At 38.4% G+C, this 19,215-nt stretch overlaps 1 protein-coding gene across 2 annotated transcripts in view; it reads left to right on the top strand.

Annotated features, from left to right (window-relative positions):
* The window catches only part of LOC138431434 (eukaryotic translation initiation factor 2 subunit 3, Y-linked-like), a 45,365-nt gene extending 26,150 nt beyond the window's left edge, over positions 1-19,215 (top strand). The window contains exons 11-12 of one of the 2 annotated variants that reach the window (XM_069573591.1): positions 4,557-4,729; positions 18,808-19,215. In XM_069573591.1, the coding sequence (XP_069429692.1) occupies positions 4,557-4,729; positions 18,808-18,871 (237 nt within the window). In that variant the 3' untranslated portion in view covers positions 18,872-19,215. The remainder of the gene's footprint in view (positions 1-4,556; positions 4,730-18,807) is intronic. The other variant, XM_069573592.1, reaches the window with a different exon arrangement.

Raw genomic sequence — 19,215 nt, 5'->3', positions numbered from 1 at the left:
GCTGAATTCTTTCAGCTTTTGCTGAATTCTCTCAGCTTTTGCTTGTCTGTAAAGCTTTTTGATTTCCCCTTTGAATCTGAAAGAGATCCTTGCTGGGTAGAGTAATTTTGGTTCTGATTTTTCCCTTTCATCTCTTTAAGTATGTACCATCATTCCCTCTAACCTGCAGGGTTTCTGTTGAAAGATCAGATGTTATCCTTATGGGGATCCACTAGTATATTATTTGTTGCTTTTCTCTTGCTGCTTTTAATATTTGCTCTTTATGTTTAATTTTTGTTAGTTTGATTAATATGTGTCTTGTTATGTTTTTCCTAGGGTTTATCTTGTATGGGACTCTCTGGGCTCTTTGTACTTGGTTTTTGTTTCCTTTTCAATTTTAGGAAAGTTTTCTGACTATAATCTTTTCGAATACTTTCTCATGCCGTTTCCTTTTGTCTTCTCCTGGGACCCTATGATTTGAATGTTGGGGCATTTAACATTGTCTCAGAGGTCTTTCAGGTTGTCCTCATTTCTTTCTATTCTTTTTTCTGCTCTGCTTCATTTATTTCCACCATTGTATCTTCTAGCTCACTTATCTATCCTTTCTTTTGCCTCAGAGTTCCTTTGATTTCTTTTGGTTCCCTCCAGAGTGTTTTAATCAGTTTTGCATTGTTCGTTACTGATTGACTCTTTTTTATTTCTTTTAAGTCTTTGTTAAACATTTCTTGCATCTTCTTAATATGTGTCTGTAGTCTGTCTGTAACTCGATTTTGTTTTCAAGATTTTGGAGTACCTTTACTATCATTATTCTGAATTCTTTTTCAGGTAAACTCCCTTTCTCCTTTTTTGTTTGGTTTGGTTAATTTTTATCATGTTCCTTCACCTAATGGATATTTCTCTGCCTTCTCATTTAGTTTGCTGTGTTTGGGGTCTCCTTTCTGCAGGCTGCAGGGTTGTAGTTCCTCTTATTGTGGGTGTGGTTGGATCCTGTGTGTGGGGTTGGACCTTTGCTTGTGAAGGTTTCCTGCTTGGGGGAACTTGTTTTGTGTTCTGGTGAAAGGAGCTGGACATTGTCTCTCTGTAGGGCAAGGAAGTGTCCAGTAGTGCGTTTTGGTGTGTTTGTGGATTTGATACGGTGTATGAAATATCTTGTATTGGAACTTGCATTGGAACTTGATGGCTCTTTGGTGAAGCTTGTTTTTAGTGTAGGCATGGAGAGTTTTGGATAAGCTGTTGTCTATTAGTGTTCCTTGGGGTCAGAAGTTCTATAATGGTCTAAAGTTCTGGAGGTGAGCCTCGACCTCTGTGTTTGAGTCCCCCTCCTACAGTAGCATTAAAGCTTCTCTGTCCTCACAGCACTAAAGACAAAACCCCAAGGTTAATATTGAAACAACTCTCCACAGCCAGGAATACACAGAGAGGTTCACAGAATTACGTAGAGAAGAGGAAACGGGGAGATAGAAATGACCAGGTTGAGAAAATGGAGAGTTAGAGGGGGATAGAGCAGTCAAGACAGCAGTTGAATGCCTAAGTGAAAATGGGTACTATAAAATAGACGCTTAAAGGCTCAAAATTAATAATAATTATCAAAAAGCAAAGATTAAAAAACTAGGATAGAAATTAGACTTTCAGTATACTACAATAAAGTACAATATAAAAAATACAAAACAAATTCTGTCAAAAAAATAAATATTTGTATGGAGTTTGTTTAAAAAGGGGCTTTAATTTTAAAGAAAGGTAATAGACTACAAATATGAAAGTTAAGGAAATAATAAAGAACAATTTTTTAAAAAATTAAAAATGATAGTGAAATGTTTACAGGAATTTCTCTGGAGCTGTTGTGGGCTGTGTGGGGTCAGTTAAATGTCAAATAATCCCTTATTCTGGCTTGTACTTGTTCTCAAAGTCTGTTCTTGACCCGTAGATGCACAGTCTCAGATTAACTGGTGGATTTTAATCTGTTGTATCTGCCACTTTCAGGTGGTTCCCCCTTCTTTGCTTATTTTGGCCTCCTGTGTTTGTAAGTTTCTTCAGTATCTAATCTCTCCCCTGAGTTGAAGGGGCAAAGGTGACCATTTATTCAGGCTCACTTGCTCAGTTGTGTTGTGGAGAGCGACACACACACTGCAGGCAAACACTGCTGGGATGTGTGGGGAGTGCTTGCAGTGAATGGACCACATGGGGGTTGCTGCAGCCCAAACTGGTGTGTACTTCCCAGGTCCATATTACTCAGGCTCCCAGGTCCTCTGCAAGGACCCTGTCCTGGGAAGGCCCTTGCTTTCGTGCACTTTCCAGGTCCAAGCCTCTCAGGCACATATTCCTGGATGTGCCATGAGCACACAGACCCAGATGGGTAGTGTGTCTCATGCATCTCTCTGGTCCCAGCAGCTTGTTTTCCTAGGTGTGCAGCAAGGGCTTAGTCTCATGTGTGCCTTGTGTCTCCTTAGGGTAACTGGTCTTAGATTGTAATACTTATGGCAGATATGAACCATCCAGGGTCCCAGGAAGACATGGTTAGTGACTGGCAGCCTGGTCACAGCTTGGTGGGAGAAGTATCTGGGGTTGAGATTGCAGAGGTCCCTTGCCTTCTGCCTCTGGCTGTGGTGAACCTGCCTGTTAGCCTCCAGAGAGGGAGGGCCACTGGCTTACTCTTCTTGGTATTCCCTAGGGTGCAGTCCTTTGTTCTGTGATTGTGCCAGGGGTCACGGTGAGATGTAGAGTCTCCTCTGGAAAGGTCTGTTTTTTTTTCATTGTCTCTCTGGAATTCCCAGGGATTGGGTTGCTGTGTCACATTGGCCCCCTCAGATTGTCCTCTGAGCACTCAAGCCTGGTCCTTACCCTAAAGACCAGTGATGCATCCTGTATACAGCCCCTCCTTTGGGCAGAAGTGAGTGTGTGAGCCTTTTGCTTTTCTGCTTGTAATGCGGTTCGGTGCAAAAATTCTGTGGTGATTTTTTTTTTCTTCCCATTATATTGCTCTCGGAGATTCCAGAGCTCTTCACTGACCCTCTCTGTGATAGGGTTTCCTATTGTGTGGAAACTTCTACATGACTCCCTCTGCAGGTGAGGTCACTGTCCCTTAATCCCCTGTCTCTCTTTTCATCTATTATCTTTTGTCCTACCTTCTTTTGAAAAGATAACCTTTTGTTTCTGGTATCTGGTGTTCTCCACTAGCATTGAGAAGTTGGTTTGTGGAAGTTGCTCCACGTTCATTTGATCTTTTGATGGATCTCTAGGGGAGAAAGTGGTCTCCCTGTCCTATTCCTCCACCACCATAGGACCTCCCTCCCTCTTCTGTGTATTCTTGTCATATATTCTTATTCTTTTGTGCTATTGTTAGGTTCTTGCTATTTCTGTCCATTATTGTGCCCATCCTTGCATGACTTTTTTCTTGCTCTCAATTTTTTTGAAGAGGTCTCTTGTCTTTCCTGTCTTTTGGTTTCCTCTAGTTTTTGTATTGTTCATTTAAGTTTTTCTTATCTCTCCTGCTGTTCTCTGAAGCTGTGTGTTCAGATGGATATGTCTATTCAGTTTCTCCTTTGACTTTTACTTTTCTCAGCTATTTATAAGGCCTCCTCAGACAACCACTTTACCTTCTTGCATTTCTTTTTCTTGGGAATAATTTTAGTTACCACCTCCTGTACAGTGTTACAAACCTTTGTCTATAGTTCTCCAGGCACTCTGTCCGATCTAATCCCTTGAATCTGTTTGTCACTTCCACTATACAATCTTAAGGAAAGTGGTGTAGGTCATATATGAATGGCCTAGTGGTTTTCCTTACTTTCTTCAGTTTAAATCCCATTTTGGCAGTAAGTGTTCATGCTGAGCACAATCAGCTGCAGGTCTTCTTTTTGTTGATTTTATAGAACTTTTCTGTCTTTGACTACAAAGAATGTGATCAATCTGGTTTTGATATTGACCATCTGGTAATGTTCACGCCTAGAGTCTTCTCTTGTATTGTTGGAAGAGGTTGTTTAGCATTGTGAAAGTGTTAGTCACTCAGTCATGTCTGACTCTTTGCAACCCTATGGACCATAGCCCGCCAGGCTTCTCTGGTCTTGGAATTTTCCAGACAAGAGTGCTGGAATGGGTTGCCATGCCCTTCTTCAGGGTATCTTCCCGGTTCAGGGATCAAACCCAGGTTTCCCACACTGCAGGCAGATTCTTTACCTTTTAAGTTACCCGAAAAGCCTGTTTAGCAGTATAATTGCTAATAATTATGGTAGTAGGTGTTACTCAGTTTTACAGAGACCAGGACGTTTAAGTGCCAGGTTATCTATGAATGGAATTAGGCCTTCAGGAACCTGCTAAACTATGTGTTATGTTGTTGTTATCTTGGTATGCCTTTTAAGAATGTGGTAGATACTTTCTGTCTTAAGTCTCTTCAGAATTTGTTTCATTGATCTATGCTTTCCTCAGTAACTTAGATCCTGTTTGTATTCAGTAAGTGCTAAATAATAAGCTTTTTTTTTTACCTTTGTAGGATATATATAGTACAGAATTTTATTTAGTAAATTCTCACTTTATTTTGTAAAGTATTTCCTTTATTTAAGGATTTCTTTTTCCCCCCTCTGAAGGTACAAAAGTTGTCCAAGAATGAAGTGCTCATGGTGAACATAGGATCCCTTTCAACAGGAGGAAGAGTTAGTGCCGTCAAAGCTGATTTGGGTAAAATAGTTCTCACTAATCCTGTGTGCACAGAAGTGGGAGAAAAAATAGCCCTTAGCCGAAGAGTTGAGAAACATTGGCGGTACGTTTGTCAACTTTCACTTTTCATTTCAAAACAATATACATTTTGTTGTGGTATATTTGTTCTTAATGGTGTATGCATGTACAGGTACAAACTCTTTTCCTTGAATTCAGTGCTTCTCAAGGCTTAACTCAGCAGTGTATATGAATCACTAAAATCTATACTTCTCCCTGCTGGGTAAAGCTACATTTCAGTTTTTACCCCATGTACTGAGACTGGCTTTCATTTAAGTCTCAAACATAGTTTGTATAAAATCAAACAATTAAGAATCAATCATTCTGTTTTCTTTGACTTTTTAAATAAATATTCATTTTATTATTATTCATATTATATATTATTCACATTCATATTACTACATGTGCATGTGTCTATACATATATACATATGTATATGTATATATGTGTGTGTGTATATATATATACATATTTGTGTATACCTTAGTTTTTTCAAAATAACTGAGTAGGTAGTATAGTCTGGAATTCTTAGTAAGAATAAGGATATTCTCTTATTCAGCTAGTTCAAAGATTTTAACATTGGCAGAATTTAAAACGTACAGTTTTGTTTTAACATTGTCCTTTACTGACTTTTCATTTCTTCAGCCCAGTATCATGTATTTCCTTTCCAGTTTTATTTCCATTTCATTTTCCTTTAGTTTTTTTCTTTCTTTCAAGTTTGCACATTTGAGTTACTTCTTTCCTTCATTATTTTCCTCTCACCTTGTGTACTTCATGGCATGTGGAACCTCCCCAACTAGGGATCAATTAAATCTGGACCTTCTCCTGAAGTGGAAGCACAGTCTTAACCAGTGGACTGCCAGCGAATCCCCTTGTGTATTCTCTGTAATATGGAACTTTTTTTCTTGTCTTAACATGAATTAAAATTTCAGTAGTACAAATCAGTTAATTTATACAATCTTTCTTAATTTCAGTTTGATACTTTATAATATTACATTTACATTATATCATAGTCCATATTGGTTTATAGTTTGTGTTATGTCCTTATCATAAGGGCGCAGAATATCTGGCTATACTTGGTTGGAGAGGTTAATTTTGTTCCTTTAAGCCATCTGATTTTGCTGTTGTAAGGTTTTTTTTGTTTGTTTTTTTTTTTGATTGTCTATTAGGAGAACCCTTGATGGGATGGTAGATAGCCTGCTTCTCATTAAATTGCCTACCCCTTTCCCACCTGATTATTTTTGTTTGATCTTCTCTCTGGGATTGATCTTCACTGTGTGTTACTTTTACACATTTATCATTTGCCAGTTCTCTTTTTTTATTTATTTAGATACTATAATGTGGATGGACTCAAAGGTGTATAGGTTACTCAGTAGGTTACGATCCATTACTGTTTTTTGGTTTTGAATATACATTTAAACATCTTATTTATTTTTTGTTGTACTAGGTTTTTGTTGTGCAGGAGGTTCCTTTAGTTGTGGTGAGCAGAGGCTACTATTTGTTGTGGTGCTTGGGTTTACTAGTTCCAACATGTGGGCTAAGTAGTGTCTCGAAGGCTCTAGACCACTAGCTTAAGTGGTTTTGGTGCACAGGTTTAGTTCCTCTGCAGCATGTGTGAATTCCTGGATGGGGATGAATGTGTCTTTCCTATATTGCCAGGTAGGCTCTCAACTACTGGAACATTTGGGAACTCCTAGTTTCTTTCCATTTTGATGATCATGACTCACTTTGTTGTGATTCTCTTTATCTTTGTTCCCATGTTCTTTTTTTTTTTTTGTAAATTAATTTATTTTAATTGGAGGCTAATTACTTACAGTATTGTGGTGGTTTTTGCCATACATTGAGATGAATCAGCCATGGGTGTACATGCATTCCCCATCCTGACCCTCCCTCCCACCTCCCTCCCCATCCCATCCCTCAGGGTCAACCCAGTACACCAGCCCTGAGCACCCTGTCTCATGCATCGAACCTGGACTGGTGATCTATTTTACATATGGTAGTATACGTGTTTCAATGCTATTCTCTCAAATCATCTCATTCTTGCTTTCTCAGAGTCCAAAAGTCTGTTCTTTGCATCTGTGTCTCTTTTGCTGTCTCACATACAGGGTCATGGTTACCATCTTTCTAAATTCCATATATATGTGTGTTAGTATACGGTATCAGTGTTTTTCTTTCTGACTTACTTCACTCTGTCTAATAGGCTCCAGTTTCATCCATGTCATTAGAATGGATTAAAATGCATTCCTTTTAATAGCTGAGTAGTATTCTATTGTTATATGTACCACAGCTTTCTTATTCATTCATCTGCTGATGGACACATAGGTTGCTTCCATGTCTTGGCTATTGTAAACAGTGCTGTGATGAACATTGGGGTCTCTTTCAGTTCTGGTTTCCTGAGTGTATATGCCCAGCAGTGGGATTGCTTGGTTGTATGCCACATCTAAAAAAATCCCCACACTGTTCTCCATAGTAGCTGTACTAATTTGCATTCCCACCAACAGTATAAGAGCGTTCCCTTTTCTCTGACCCTCTTCAGCATTTATTGTGTGTAAACTTTTGGATAGCAGCCATTCTGACTGGCATGAGATGGTATCACATTGTGGTTTTGGTTTGCATTTCTCTGATAATGAGTGATGTTCAGCATCTTTTCATGCATCTGTTAGCCATCTGTCTGTCTTCTTTGGAGAAACGTGTTTGGTTCTTTGGCTCATTTTTTGATTGGTCGTTTATTTTTCTGGTATTGAGCTGCATGAGTTGCTTATATATTTTTGAGGTTAATTCTTGGTCAGTTGCTTTATTTGCTATTATTTTTTCCCATTCTGAAGGCTGTCTTTTCACCTTGCTTATAGTTACCTTCATTGTGCAAAAGCTTTTAATTTTAATTAGGTCCCATTTATTTTTGCTTTTACTCAGGAAGGTGAGTCATAGAGGATCCTGCTGCGATTTATGTCAGAGAGTGTTTTGCCTATGTTTTCCTCTAGGCGTTTTATAGTTTCTGGTCTTACATTTAGATCTTTAATCCATTTTGAGTTTACTTTTGTCTGTGGTGTTAGAAAATGTTCTAGTTTCATTCTTTTACAAGTGGTTGACCAGTTTTCCCAGAACCACTTGTTAAAGTAATTGTCTTTTCTCCATTGTATAGTCTTGTCTCCTTTGTCAAAGTTAAGATGTCCTTAGGTGTGTGGATTTATCTCTGGGCTTTCTATTTTGTTCTATTGATCTGTATTTCTAACTTTGTGCCAGTACCATACTGGCTTGATGACTGTATAACCTGAAGTCAGGCAAGTTGATTTCCTCCAGTTCCATGCTTATTCTTCAAGATTGCTTTGGTTTTTCAAGTTTCTTGTATTTCCATACAAATTGTTAAATTATTTGTTCTAGCTCTGTGAAAAATCCCACTGGTAGGTTGATAGGGATTACATTGAATGTATAGATTGCTTTGGGGTATTATATTCATTTTCACTGTATTTGTTCTTCTATCCATGAACATGGTCTATTTCTCCATCTATTTGTGTCCTCTTTGATTTCTTTCATCAGTATTTTATATCTATATATAGGTCTTTTGTTTCTTTAGGTAGATTTAGTCCAAAGTGTCTTATTCTTTTCATTACAGTGGTGAATGGGATTGTTTCCTTAATTCCGCTTTCTGTTTTTTCATTGTTAGTGTATAGGAATGCAAAGGATTTCTCCGTGTTAATTTTATATCCTGTAACTTTACTGTATTCATTGATTAGCTCTAGTAATTTTCTGGTGGTGTCTTTATAGAGTTTTCTGTATAGAGGATCATGTCATCTGCAGAGTTTGACTTCTTTTCCAATCTCAAGTCTTTTTATTTCTGTTTCTTTTCTGATGGCTGTGGCTAAAACTTCCAAAACTATGTTGAATAATAGTGGTGAGATTGGGCACCCTTGTCTTGTTCCTTAAGTTTAGGGGAAATGCTTTCAGTTTTTCACCATTGAGGATAATGTTTGCTTTGGGTTTATCATATATGGCTTTTTTGCTTTGGGTTTATCATATATGGCTTTTATTATGAGGGATATTCTTTCTGTGCCTGCTTTCTGGAGGGTTTTTATCATAAATGAGTGTTGAATTTTGTCACAGGATATGTCTGTATTTATTGAGATAATCATATGGTTTTTATCTTTCAGTTTGTTAATGTGGTGTATCACATTGATTTGTGAATATTGAAGAATCCTTGCATCCCTTGGATAAAACCCACTTGGTCGTGATGTATGATCTCTTTAATATGTGGTTGGATTCTGTTCACTAGAATTTTGTTGAGGATTTTTCATCTGTGTTCATCAGTGATATTGGCCTGTAGTTTTCTTTTTTTGTGGCATCTTTGTCTGGTTTTGGTATTAGGGTGATGGTGGCATCATAGAATGAGTTTGGCAGTTTAGCTTCCTCTGCAATTTTCTGGAAGAGATTGAGTAGGATAGGTGTTAAATTTTCTCTAAATTTTTGGTAGAATTTACCTGTGAAGGCATTTGGTCACGGGCTTTTGTTTGTTGGAAGATTTTTTATTACAGTTTCAATTTCTGTGCTTGTGATAGGTCTGTTAAGATTTTCTGTTTCTGCCTAGCTCAGTTTTGGAAGGTTATACTTTTCCAAGAATTCTTCCATTTCTGCCAAGTTTTATTGGAAGTTTTATTTATTCTTCCCTTTTATTGTCATATAGTTGCTGATAGTAGTCTCACGATTCTTTGTATTTCTGTGTTATTCTCTTGTGATTTCTCCATTTTCATTTCTAATTTTGTTGATTTGATTCTTCTCCCTTTTTTTCTTGATGAGTCTGGCTATTGGTTTGTCTGTTTATCTTCTCAAGGAACTAGCTTTTAGCTTTGTTGATTTTTGTTATAGTCTCCTTTGGTTCTTTTTTTTTGCATTTATTACTGCTATAATTTTTAGTGAAGGAAACTTCACTGAATTTTAGAAGGAAACTTCTGCTAACTCTAGGGTTCTTAATTTCTTCTTTTTCTTTAGGTGTAAAGTTAGGTTATTTGTTTGATTTTTCTCTTGTTTCTAGAGGTAACCTTGTATGCTTATGAACCTTCCTTTTAGCACTGCTTTTACTGAATCCCACAGGTTTTGGGTTATCATGTTCATTTTCATCTGATCTATGTATATTTTGATTGCTTCTGTGACTTGTGTTTTTGTTTTTTTTTTTTTTTTTTTTTTTCACAATCTTGATGTTTAGGCTCAATATGTATGTATTTTTAATAGTCTTTTCCCTGCAGTTGACATTTAATCTTACCACATCATGATCAGAAACTACACTTGGAATTATTTCATTATCAGTGCTAGATTTATGGCACAGGATATGATCTATCCTGGAGAATGTTCCATGTGCACTGGAGAAAAAGGTGAAGTTCATTGTTTTAGGGTGCAGTGTCTTATAGATATGAAGTAGGTCTAACTGGTCTTTTGTGTCATTTAAATTTTGTCTTTCTTTGCCAGTTTTCTTCTTGGTTTTCTATCCACGTTGTGAGTGGATATTAAAGAAATCTCCTACTATTATTGTCTTACTGTTAACTTCCCTTTTCATACTTGTTAACATTGGCCTTATGTATTGCTGTGCTCCTTTGTTGGGTGCGTGTATATTAATAATTGTTACATCTTCTTCTTGGATTGATCCTCTGATCTATTTAGTGTCCTTGTTTGTCTCTTTTCTTGGCCTTTATTTCAGTCTGTTGTAACGTATAACTCTTGCTACTGCTTCCTTCTTTTGGTCTCTATCTGCAGGAAATATCTTTTTCCAGCCCTTCACCTTCAGTTTGTAATAGTTTGTGGTTTTGAGGTGGGTCTCTTGTAGAAAGCATATGTAGGGGTCTTGCTTTTGTATCCTTTCATCCAGTTCATTTGTGATTTGGGGCGAGTTTATAAACCTCTTCTGTGTTTCCTGTCTAGAGAACATCCTTTATCAGTTTTTCAGTAGTTGGTTTGGTGGTGCTGAATTTTCTCAGCTTTTGCTTGTCTATAAAGCTTTTGATTTCTCTTTAATATTTTAATGAGATCTTTGCTGGGTATATTAATTTGGGTTGTATGTTTTTCTCTTTCATGACTTTAAGTATGTCTTGCCATTCCTTTCTGGCCTGAAGTGTTTCTACTGAAAGATCAGCAATTATCTTTATGGGACTCCCCTTGTGTATTATTTTTTCCTTTTCCCTTACTGCTTTTAATAGTTGCTCTTTGTGTTTGATCTTCATTAATTTGATTAATATGTGTCTTGGGGTGTTTTGCCTTGGGTTTATCCTGTTTGTGACTCTCTGGGTTTCTTGGACTTGGATGGCTATTTCCTTCTACATTTTAGGGACGCTTTCAACTGTTACCGCCTCAAGTATTTTATTATGGCCTTACTTTTTGTCTTCTTCTTTTGGGAGTCCTATGATTCAAATGTTGGGACATTTAACATCCTCCCACAGGTCTCTGAGGTTGTCCTCATTTCTTTTAATTCTTTTTTCTTTATTCCTCTCTGCTTCATTTACTTCCACCATTCTATCTTCTACCTCAGTTGTCCTATTTTCTGTCCCTGTTATTCTACTGCTGGTTCCCTCCAGAGAGCTTTTGATCTCACTTACTGCATTATTCAATGTTGATTGACTGTTTTTATTTCTTCGACGTCCTTGTTAAACGTCTCTTCCATTTCCTCAATCCTTTTCTCCAGTCTGTTTATCTGTAACTGCACTTTGTTTTCAAGATTTTGGATCATCTGTACTCTCATTCTGAATTCTTTTTCAGGTAGACTGCCTATCTCCTCCTCTTTGGTTTGGTTGGCATTTATCCTTTACCTGCTGAATATTTCTCTGCCTTTTCATTTTGTTTAGATTGCTGGGTTTGGGGTGGCCTTTTTGTATGCTGGAAGTTTGTAGTTCCTTTTTATTGTTCAGATTGTTCCCTGTGGTTGGAGTTGGACTAGTGGCTTATCATGTTTTCCTGGTTAGGAAAGCTTGTGTCTTTGTTCTGGTGGGTGGAGTTGTATTTTTTCTAGCTGGAGTGCAGATAGTGTCTAGTAGTGAGTTTTGAGATGTCTGTAGGTTTGGTATGACTTTGGGTAGCCTGTGTTTTAGTGCTCAGGTCTATGTTCCCGGGTTGCTAGAGAATTAGCACGGTGTGTCATGCTCTGCAACTTGTTAGCTCTTGGATGGAGCTTGATTTCTGTGTAGGTATGGAAGCTTTTGGTTGAGCTCTTGTCAATTAATGTTCCCAGAGTTAGAGTTTTCTAGTGTTCTCGAGTTTTGGATTTAAGCCTCCTGCCTCTGACTTTCAGTCTTACTCTTGCAATAGTGTCAAGACTTCTCCATGCATACAGCACAGATGACAGAACATCTAGGTTAATGGTGAAAAGATTCTCCACAGTGAAGGACACCCAGAGAGCTTCACAGAGTGACATGGAAAAGAATAGAGGGAGGAGGGAGATGAGCTAACTAGTAGGGGAAGAGGGGTGGAGTCAAAAGGGAAGAGGCCAGTCTAGCCAGTGATCAGTTCCCTAAATGTTCTCTACAGCCTGGAATACCGAGAGAGATTCACAGAGTTAAATAGAGAAGAGAAGGGGGAGAGAGGAGATAGAGGTGACCTGGGGGAGAAAAGGGAGAGTCAAAGGGGGAGAGAGGAATCAAGCCAGCAGTCATACCCCTAGGCAAAAATGGGTACTGAAGATTAGATTTTTAAGGGTACAAAATTGATAGCAAATACCAAAAAGCAAAGATGAAAAATCTAGAGGTTAGACTTTAAAAAATACAATATTAAAAATGCAAAACAAGATCAATCACAAAATCTATTTAAAAATATGTATGAAATTTGCTTTAAAAATAGGGTCAGGCAGGGTTCAGTTCAGTTCAGTTGCTCAGTCGTGTCCAACTCCTTGTGACCCCATGAATCACAGAACATCAGGCCTCCCTGTCCATCATCATCTCCCAGAGTTCACTCAAACTCATGTCCATAGACTTGGTGATGCAGTCTAGCCATCTCATCCTCTGTTGTCCCCTTCTCCTCCTAACCCCAATCCCTCCCACCATGAGTATTTTCCAATGAGTCAACTCTTCGCATGAGGTGGCCAAAGTACTGGAGTTTCAGCTTTAGCATCAGTCCTTTCAAAGAACACCCAGGACTGATTTCCCTTAGAATGGACTGGCTGGATCTCCTTGCAGTCCAAGGGACTCTCAAGAGTCTTCTCTAACACCATAGTTCAAAAGCATCAATTTTTTGGCACTCAGCTTTCTTCACAGTCCAACTCTCATATCCATACAAGACCACTGGAAAAATCATGTGAAAGAAAGTGTAGTTGCTCAGTCGTGTCCGACTTTTTGCGACCCCGTGGACTGTAGCCCACCAGGCTCCTCCGTCCATGGGATTCTCCAGGCAAGAGTACTGGAGTGGGTTGCCATTTCCTTCTCCAGGGGATCTTCCTGACCCAGGGATCAAACCCAGGTTTCCTGCATTGCGGGCAGACGCTTTAACCTCTGAGCCACCAGGGAAGCCATAAAAGGTTATAAATATGAAAATTAAATCCGTGGGGAGTGCTCACAGTACATGGGCCACACTGGGTTTGACCCTCTCACAATGTGTGTACTTTCCCTGTCTGCAGTGCTTAGGCTGCAGGTTACTCTGCAGGGGAACTGTCCAAAGTAAGCCCTGGGTTGTGTGCCCTTCTTAGATCTAAGATACTCAGGTTCAGATTCTCGGGTACTCCACAAAGGCACAGACTTAGTTGGGCATGCATTTTGTGCCCTTCCAGATCTGAGCAGCTCGGGTGACCTGGTGTTTGGCGAGTGCACTGTTCCAGGTGGGTGGTGCATCTTGATCACCTCCCCGGTCCCAGCTACTTGGTTTCTTGGGTGCGCAACAAGACTGCCTTCTCAGGTGTTCACGTGTCTTCTCTGGGGAGTTGATCTCTGGCTGCAATCCTCCTGGCATATGTCAACTGTCCAGGATCCCAAGAGTTGGTTAGCAAATGGGAGCCTGCTCATGGTTTCGTGGAGCATGCCATCTATGGGGCCACAATTGCCCCTTGCCTTCTGGCTTTGGTTGTTGCCAGCCTGTGTGTCTGCCTCGAGCGTGGGAATGGGCATGTCCACAGCTGGCTAGCTCTCCTCTGGTATTCACTCAATCCTATGTTCTGTGAACAGGCTAGGCTCTACCTCAGGTTAGAGCTTTTCAGGAGAAAGTTCTATCTCTGTTTCTTTTTCTTCCCCCTCTCTCTGGCTGTACCTCAGCTTGGGTTGCTGCCTCACGTTAGTTCTCTCAAATTGTCCTCAGGGCATTACCCTAAGCATGCATCCTATGCCTCCTTGTTCAGCCCCCACTCACTGGTGGCAGATGCAAGTATCTGGGCTACTTCTCCACTGGGAGTTATAATTAGGTGCATAATCTGTGTTTTTTTTTTTCTTCCCAGTTATGTTGCCCTCTGAGATTGCCAAACTCCCCACAGACCTGCCCATGAGAGGGTTTCCTGGTGTTTGGAAACTTCTCCTCTTTCATGACCCCTTCCCTGGGCCTGGTCTCTGTCCCTAACTGTTTTATATTTTGTCCTACCTCTTTTCAAAGCTAATGGACTGCCTTTCTGGGTGCCTGGTGTCTTCTGCTAGCGTTCAGAAGTTGTTTTGTGGAAGCTGGTCAGCAGTCAGATGATCTCTTTTGTTGAATCTGTGGGGGAGAAAGTGGCCTTCCCATCCTGTTCATCTGCTTTCTTAGGACCACCCTATTTCCATGTTCTTTGTTGGGGTCCTTAATTCCTTGACTAGGGATTGAATCCACACCTGCAGCAGTAAAAGCACTGAGTCTCAACTGCTGGATCACCAGGGAAGTCCTATTCCTAAATTCTTTTAAAAGTAACCCATCATTTTTCATTTGTGTATTTTGTTGTTGTTATGGAATTACATATAACACCATTAGAATGTTTTATGCCAAATGATATGGTTAATTTTAAATCACATGGAATGTCTCTTTTTTTTTTTCAATTGGAGGATAATTACTGTGTGGTATTGGTTTCTACCTTACGTCAACATGAATCAGCCACAGGTATACACATGTCGCTGCTGTCTTGGACCTCTCTGCTTCTCACTTTCCACCTATCCTACCCCTCTAGGTTGTCCTAATGGCTATCTGTTTTGTCTTTCATATGTATATGTTTTCTTGCTACTCTCTCCATTCATCTCACCCTCTCCTTCCCCTTCCCCATATATTTATATGTATATACAGTACAGCTTCCTTATTATTTATCTGTTGATGGACACTTCAGTTCAGTTCAGTTCAGTCGCTCAGTCATGTCCGACTCTTTGTGACCCCATGAATCGCAGCACACCAGGCCTCCCTGTCCATCATCAACTCCCGGAGCTCACTCAAACTGACATCCATTGAGTTGGTGATGCCATCCAGCCATCTCATCCTCTGTCGTCCTCTTCTCCTCCTGCCCCCAATCCCTCCCAGCATCAGAGTCTTTTCCAGTGAGTCAAGTCTTCGCATGAAGTAGCCAGAGTAATGGAGTTTCAGCTTTAGCGTCATTCCTTTCAAAGAACACCCAGGACTGATTTCCTTTAGAATGGACTGGTTGGATCTCCTTGCAGTCCAAGGGACTCTCAAGAGTCTTCTCCAACACCATAGTTCAAAAGCATCCGTTCTTTGGTGCTCAGCTTTCTTCACAGTCCCAACTCTCACATCCATATATGACTACTGGAAAAACAATAGCCTGGACTAGATGGACCTTTGTTTGCAAAGTAATGTCACTGCTTTTGAATATGCTATCTAGGTTGGTCATAACTTTTCTTCCAAGGAGTAAGCGTCTTTTAATTTCATGGCTGCTATCATCATCTGCAATGATTTTGGAGCCCCCAATAAACTCTGACACTGTTTCCCCTGTTTCCCCATCTATTTCCCATGAAGTGATGGGACCAGATGCCATGATCTTCGTTTTCTGAATGTTGAGCTTTAAGCCAGCTTTTTCACTCTCCTCTCTCACTTTCATCAAGAGGCTTTTTAGTTCCTCTTCACTCTTCACTTTCTGCCGTAAGGGTGGTGTCATCTGCATATCTGAGGTTATTGATATTTCTCCTGGCAATCTTGATTCCAGCTTGTGCTTCCTCCATCCCAGCGTTTCTAATAATGTACTCTGTATATAAGTTAAATAAGCAGGGTGACAATATACAGCCTTGACATACTCCTTTTCCTATTTGGAACCAGTCTGTTCCATGTTCAGTTCTAACGGTTGCTTCCTGACTTGCATATAGGTTTCTCAAGAGGCTGGTCAGGTGGTCTGGTATTCCCATCTCTTGAAGAATTTTCCACAGTTTATTGTGATCCACACAGTCAAAGGCTTTGGCATAGTCAGCAAAGCAGAAATAGATGTTTTTCTGAAATTGTCTTGCTTTTTTGATGATCCAGTGGATGTTGGCAATTTGATCTCTAGTTCCTCTGCCTTTTCTACAACCACTTAGGTTGTTTCTATATTGCAACTGGTAAACATCAAAAGCACACATTTTTCTTGTTTTTAATTCATTTATTTCGAAGATAATTTTTTTATAGTGTTTTGCTGGTTTCTGCCATACATCACCGTGAATCAGCCATAGATATAAATATGTCCCCTTCCTCAGTAAACTCCCTCCCACATTCCCTCCCAACCCACCCTTCTTGGTTGTTACAGAGTACCAGATTTGAGCTCCCCTAGTCATAGAGCAAGTACCCACTGGCTATTTTATGTATGGTAGTGTATCTTTCTTTGCTAGTCTCCCAATTCATGCCACCCTCTCTTTTAAAGATCTATTTGTACAGTTAATGGCTGTTGATATGATAGATAAATTATATCTTTGTATGTGGTATATATTATTAATTTTTACATATTGAATATATAGATTCTGTGCTCCAGAATTAAATATTGCAGTTTTCTTTGTCTGTATTCTTTGTTTTGCCAAGGGAGCAGTATGTTTTCAGAGATCTTTTGTTGCTATGTACTATCTTTTCAGTTCAACTTGACAGATGTCCTTTATCATTTATTTAAAAACTAAGTATACTGAGAATGAATTCAAGAACTTTTATCTGTCAAAAACCTTCATTTCTTAATATTGAAAGTATTTTTAAAGTTAGCATTCTTGCTTGGTAGTTTTTTTGCTTTAATACTTTGAGTGTATCATCCTGTTGTCCTTTGGCCTGCAAGATACCTGCTAAGAAATTCAGAGATAATCTTGTAGAACATTTGTTATTATGTACTGACTCACTCTTCTTGCTGTTCTAACATTTTATGTTTGTTTTTGCCTTGGATGGTTAGGTCATAGTTTGTCTTGTTATCTCTTTGGGTTTTCCTAGTTGGAAAATTTTGAGCTTCTTGTATATATTCATGTATCGTTCCAGTCATTAGTTCTTCAGATAAACTGTTCATCTCTTCCTTTCTGGGACTCTCATAATTATGATTCTAGTGATGTATTTTAGGTTATTTAGTTGATGTTACTTTTTTGTTTTTTCTTTTTTTCCTCAATGTCAGTAATTTAGATTACCTGTTTTCAAGATTTGTTCATCCTTGCTGATACTGTTTGAATCTGCTGATTTATTAGCCTAGTGAGATTCCCAGTTGTCTTTGCATTTTCTGGCTTTAGAACTTGAATATAGCTTTCTATTAATTTCTTGTTTTGGAAATACTTTTTATAATTTGTTTTGTATTAGAAATTCTCTATGTGTAAAGTCTAATTTTATTGATGTATGATGTTCCTAATGATTTTTGGGTCTATATTTCTCCTTTAGCTCTTTGAAACTATGTAGGACATTTGCTTCAAAGTCCTTCTCAAGTAAGTCCAGGGCCTCTGCATTTAGTATCTTGGCTTGTATTTTGTTCTCTTACATGGACTGTGACCTTGCTTCCCCATATATTTATATGCCTTGTTTTATTTAAGATTAGGCATTTGAAGAAAAGAAAAAAACATAAAAACAGGCATTTCTTCTAGTCTTGAAAAACTTCAGAAAGAAAACATCAACCTAATATCTAAGCTTCATCTTCCCTGGAGCTGTATTCTTTTGTCTGATTTGTCTGTGAACACAACTTTTTATGTCTTAATATCCCTGAGTCTCACTCTTGCTTCTTCTGGGACCCCCATTTTATTATATTCCTTTGCTCATATTCCTTAATCCCTCAGGCACCTTTAACCTATAATCTTTCTGAAACTTTTATTTACCTGGTCTCACACAACTGCTTTCAGGCATCTTCAACATCATAGTACAACTGTGCCAGAGTTCTGCAGGTATTCCAAGTCCAACAAGGCAGAAACTAGTCTATTGAGCAGCCCTGAAACAGGACAGGCCTTTGAAAACAAGTGCTGTTTGTTTCCTTCTGTCTCATGAGGGGAACTGTGGATTGATTGGCTTCTACTTGGCTATAAGGTACTGGGTGAGCAAAAATGCCACAAAAGTTTTTTCTCTTGTAACTGTAGCTTTGTTTTGTTAGTTTATCCTTAGCTGCTGCTTTGGTCAGAATGTTACTTACTTGATGTTCTATATCTGGAACCTATATCACCCATTTTTACTAACTTTCTTTTTCTTTTATATTCTTTAGAATTGTATTTTTTATTCATATTTAGGTGGTTTTCTTTTAGAAGGAGAACTTTAGTTATCAGTCCAGTGTGGTGTTTGACTGTGCTATTGAGAATAATCTGTTTATAGACTGTCTATTCTAGTTCTTCACCTTTTTCTCTTCATTTATTTTCCTTTAAAGCTATTATATTCCTTTGAGATGCTAGAAAAGACACATTTTTCAAGGGAAAAATTGGTAATGACTTCTTTTCTTTTTAAATAAGTTGGTGTGTGTGTGTGTGTGTTTTTTTTTTTGTCTTGGGACATTATACCTTGGGGGACCTAAAGTGCTCCTGTTTCCTAATTCTGAAAGGGTAGGTAGTTTTTTTATTTTTAGAGAGACGTTAGTATATGTGTTATAGCAAATTCTTGTTTGCTTTTCTTGTCATTTGTGGTGGCCAAAATCCATATATGAGGCTCTGGGATTCTAACAAGGTAATATACAGACTATTCTTCATAGAACAGAAATTTTGAATTTAGAGGAAAATGTAGTAAGAACAGTTTTGTCAAAATTTTATACTTATGCTAATGAAATGAACTTAAAATTCATAATTTCTTTTATTTTTCACTTTGCAGTTTAATTGGTTGGGGTCAGATAAGAAGAGGAGTAACCATCAAGCCAACAGTAGATGATGAATGAAGATTATCAGTTAAATAATATATTTGGATGAAGTCAGAATTTCTCTTAACAAGCTAGTGGTTTAATTTTAAAGCAGTACCAGCAAATATATTTCATTTCACTAGTAGAGCTGTTAAAGTTTTCATTTTTTTCTAATGGGAATTAGTTTTTATTCTAAAATAAATAATAGGGTTTATGATAAATGTCAGAATTAGCATGTTGATGGTTTCAACCCACATTTTAGCAATGTCACTTTTGTGCATCAGTTTAGGTTTTTCAAATGAAGTTGCTGTTACAACCAGCCTTTGCTAGTGTACACATACCACTGAACCTGTTTGAAATAAAATTTTTCTCTTAGTTTTTCA

This window comes from Ovis canadensis, chromosome Y, assembly GCF_042477335.2.
Source record: "Ovis canadensis isolate MfBH-ARS-UI-01 breed Bighorn chromosome Y, ARS-UI_OviCan_v2, whole genome shotgun sequence".
Lineage (NCBI taxonomy): Eukaryota > Metazoa > Chordata > Mammalia > Artiodactyla > Bovidae > Ovis > Ovis canadensis.
Note: the sequence above shows the minus strand (reverse complement) of the source record. Positions and strands in the feature narration are given on the sequence as shown.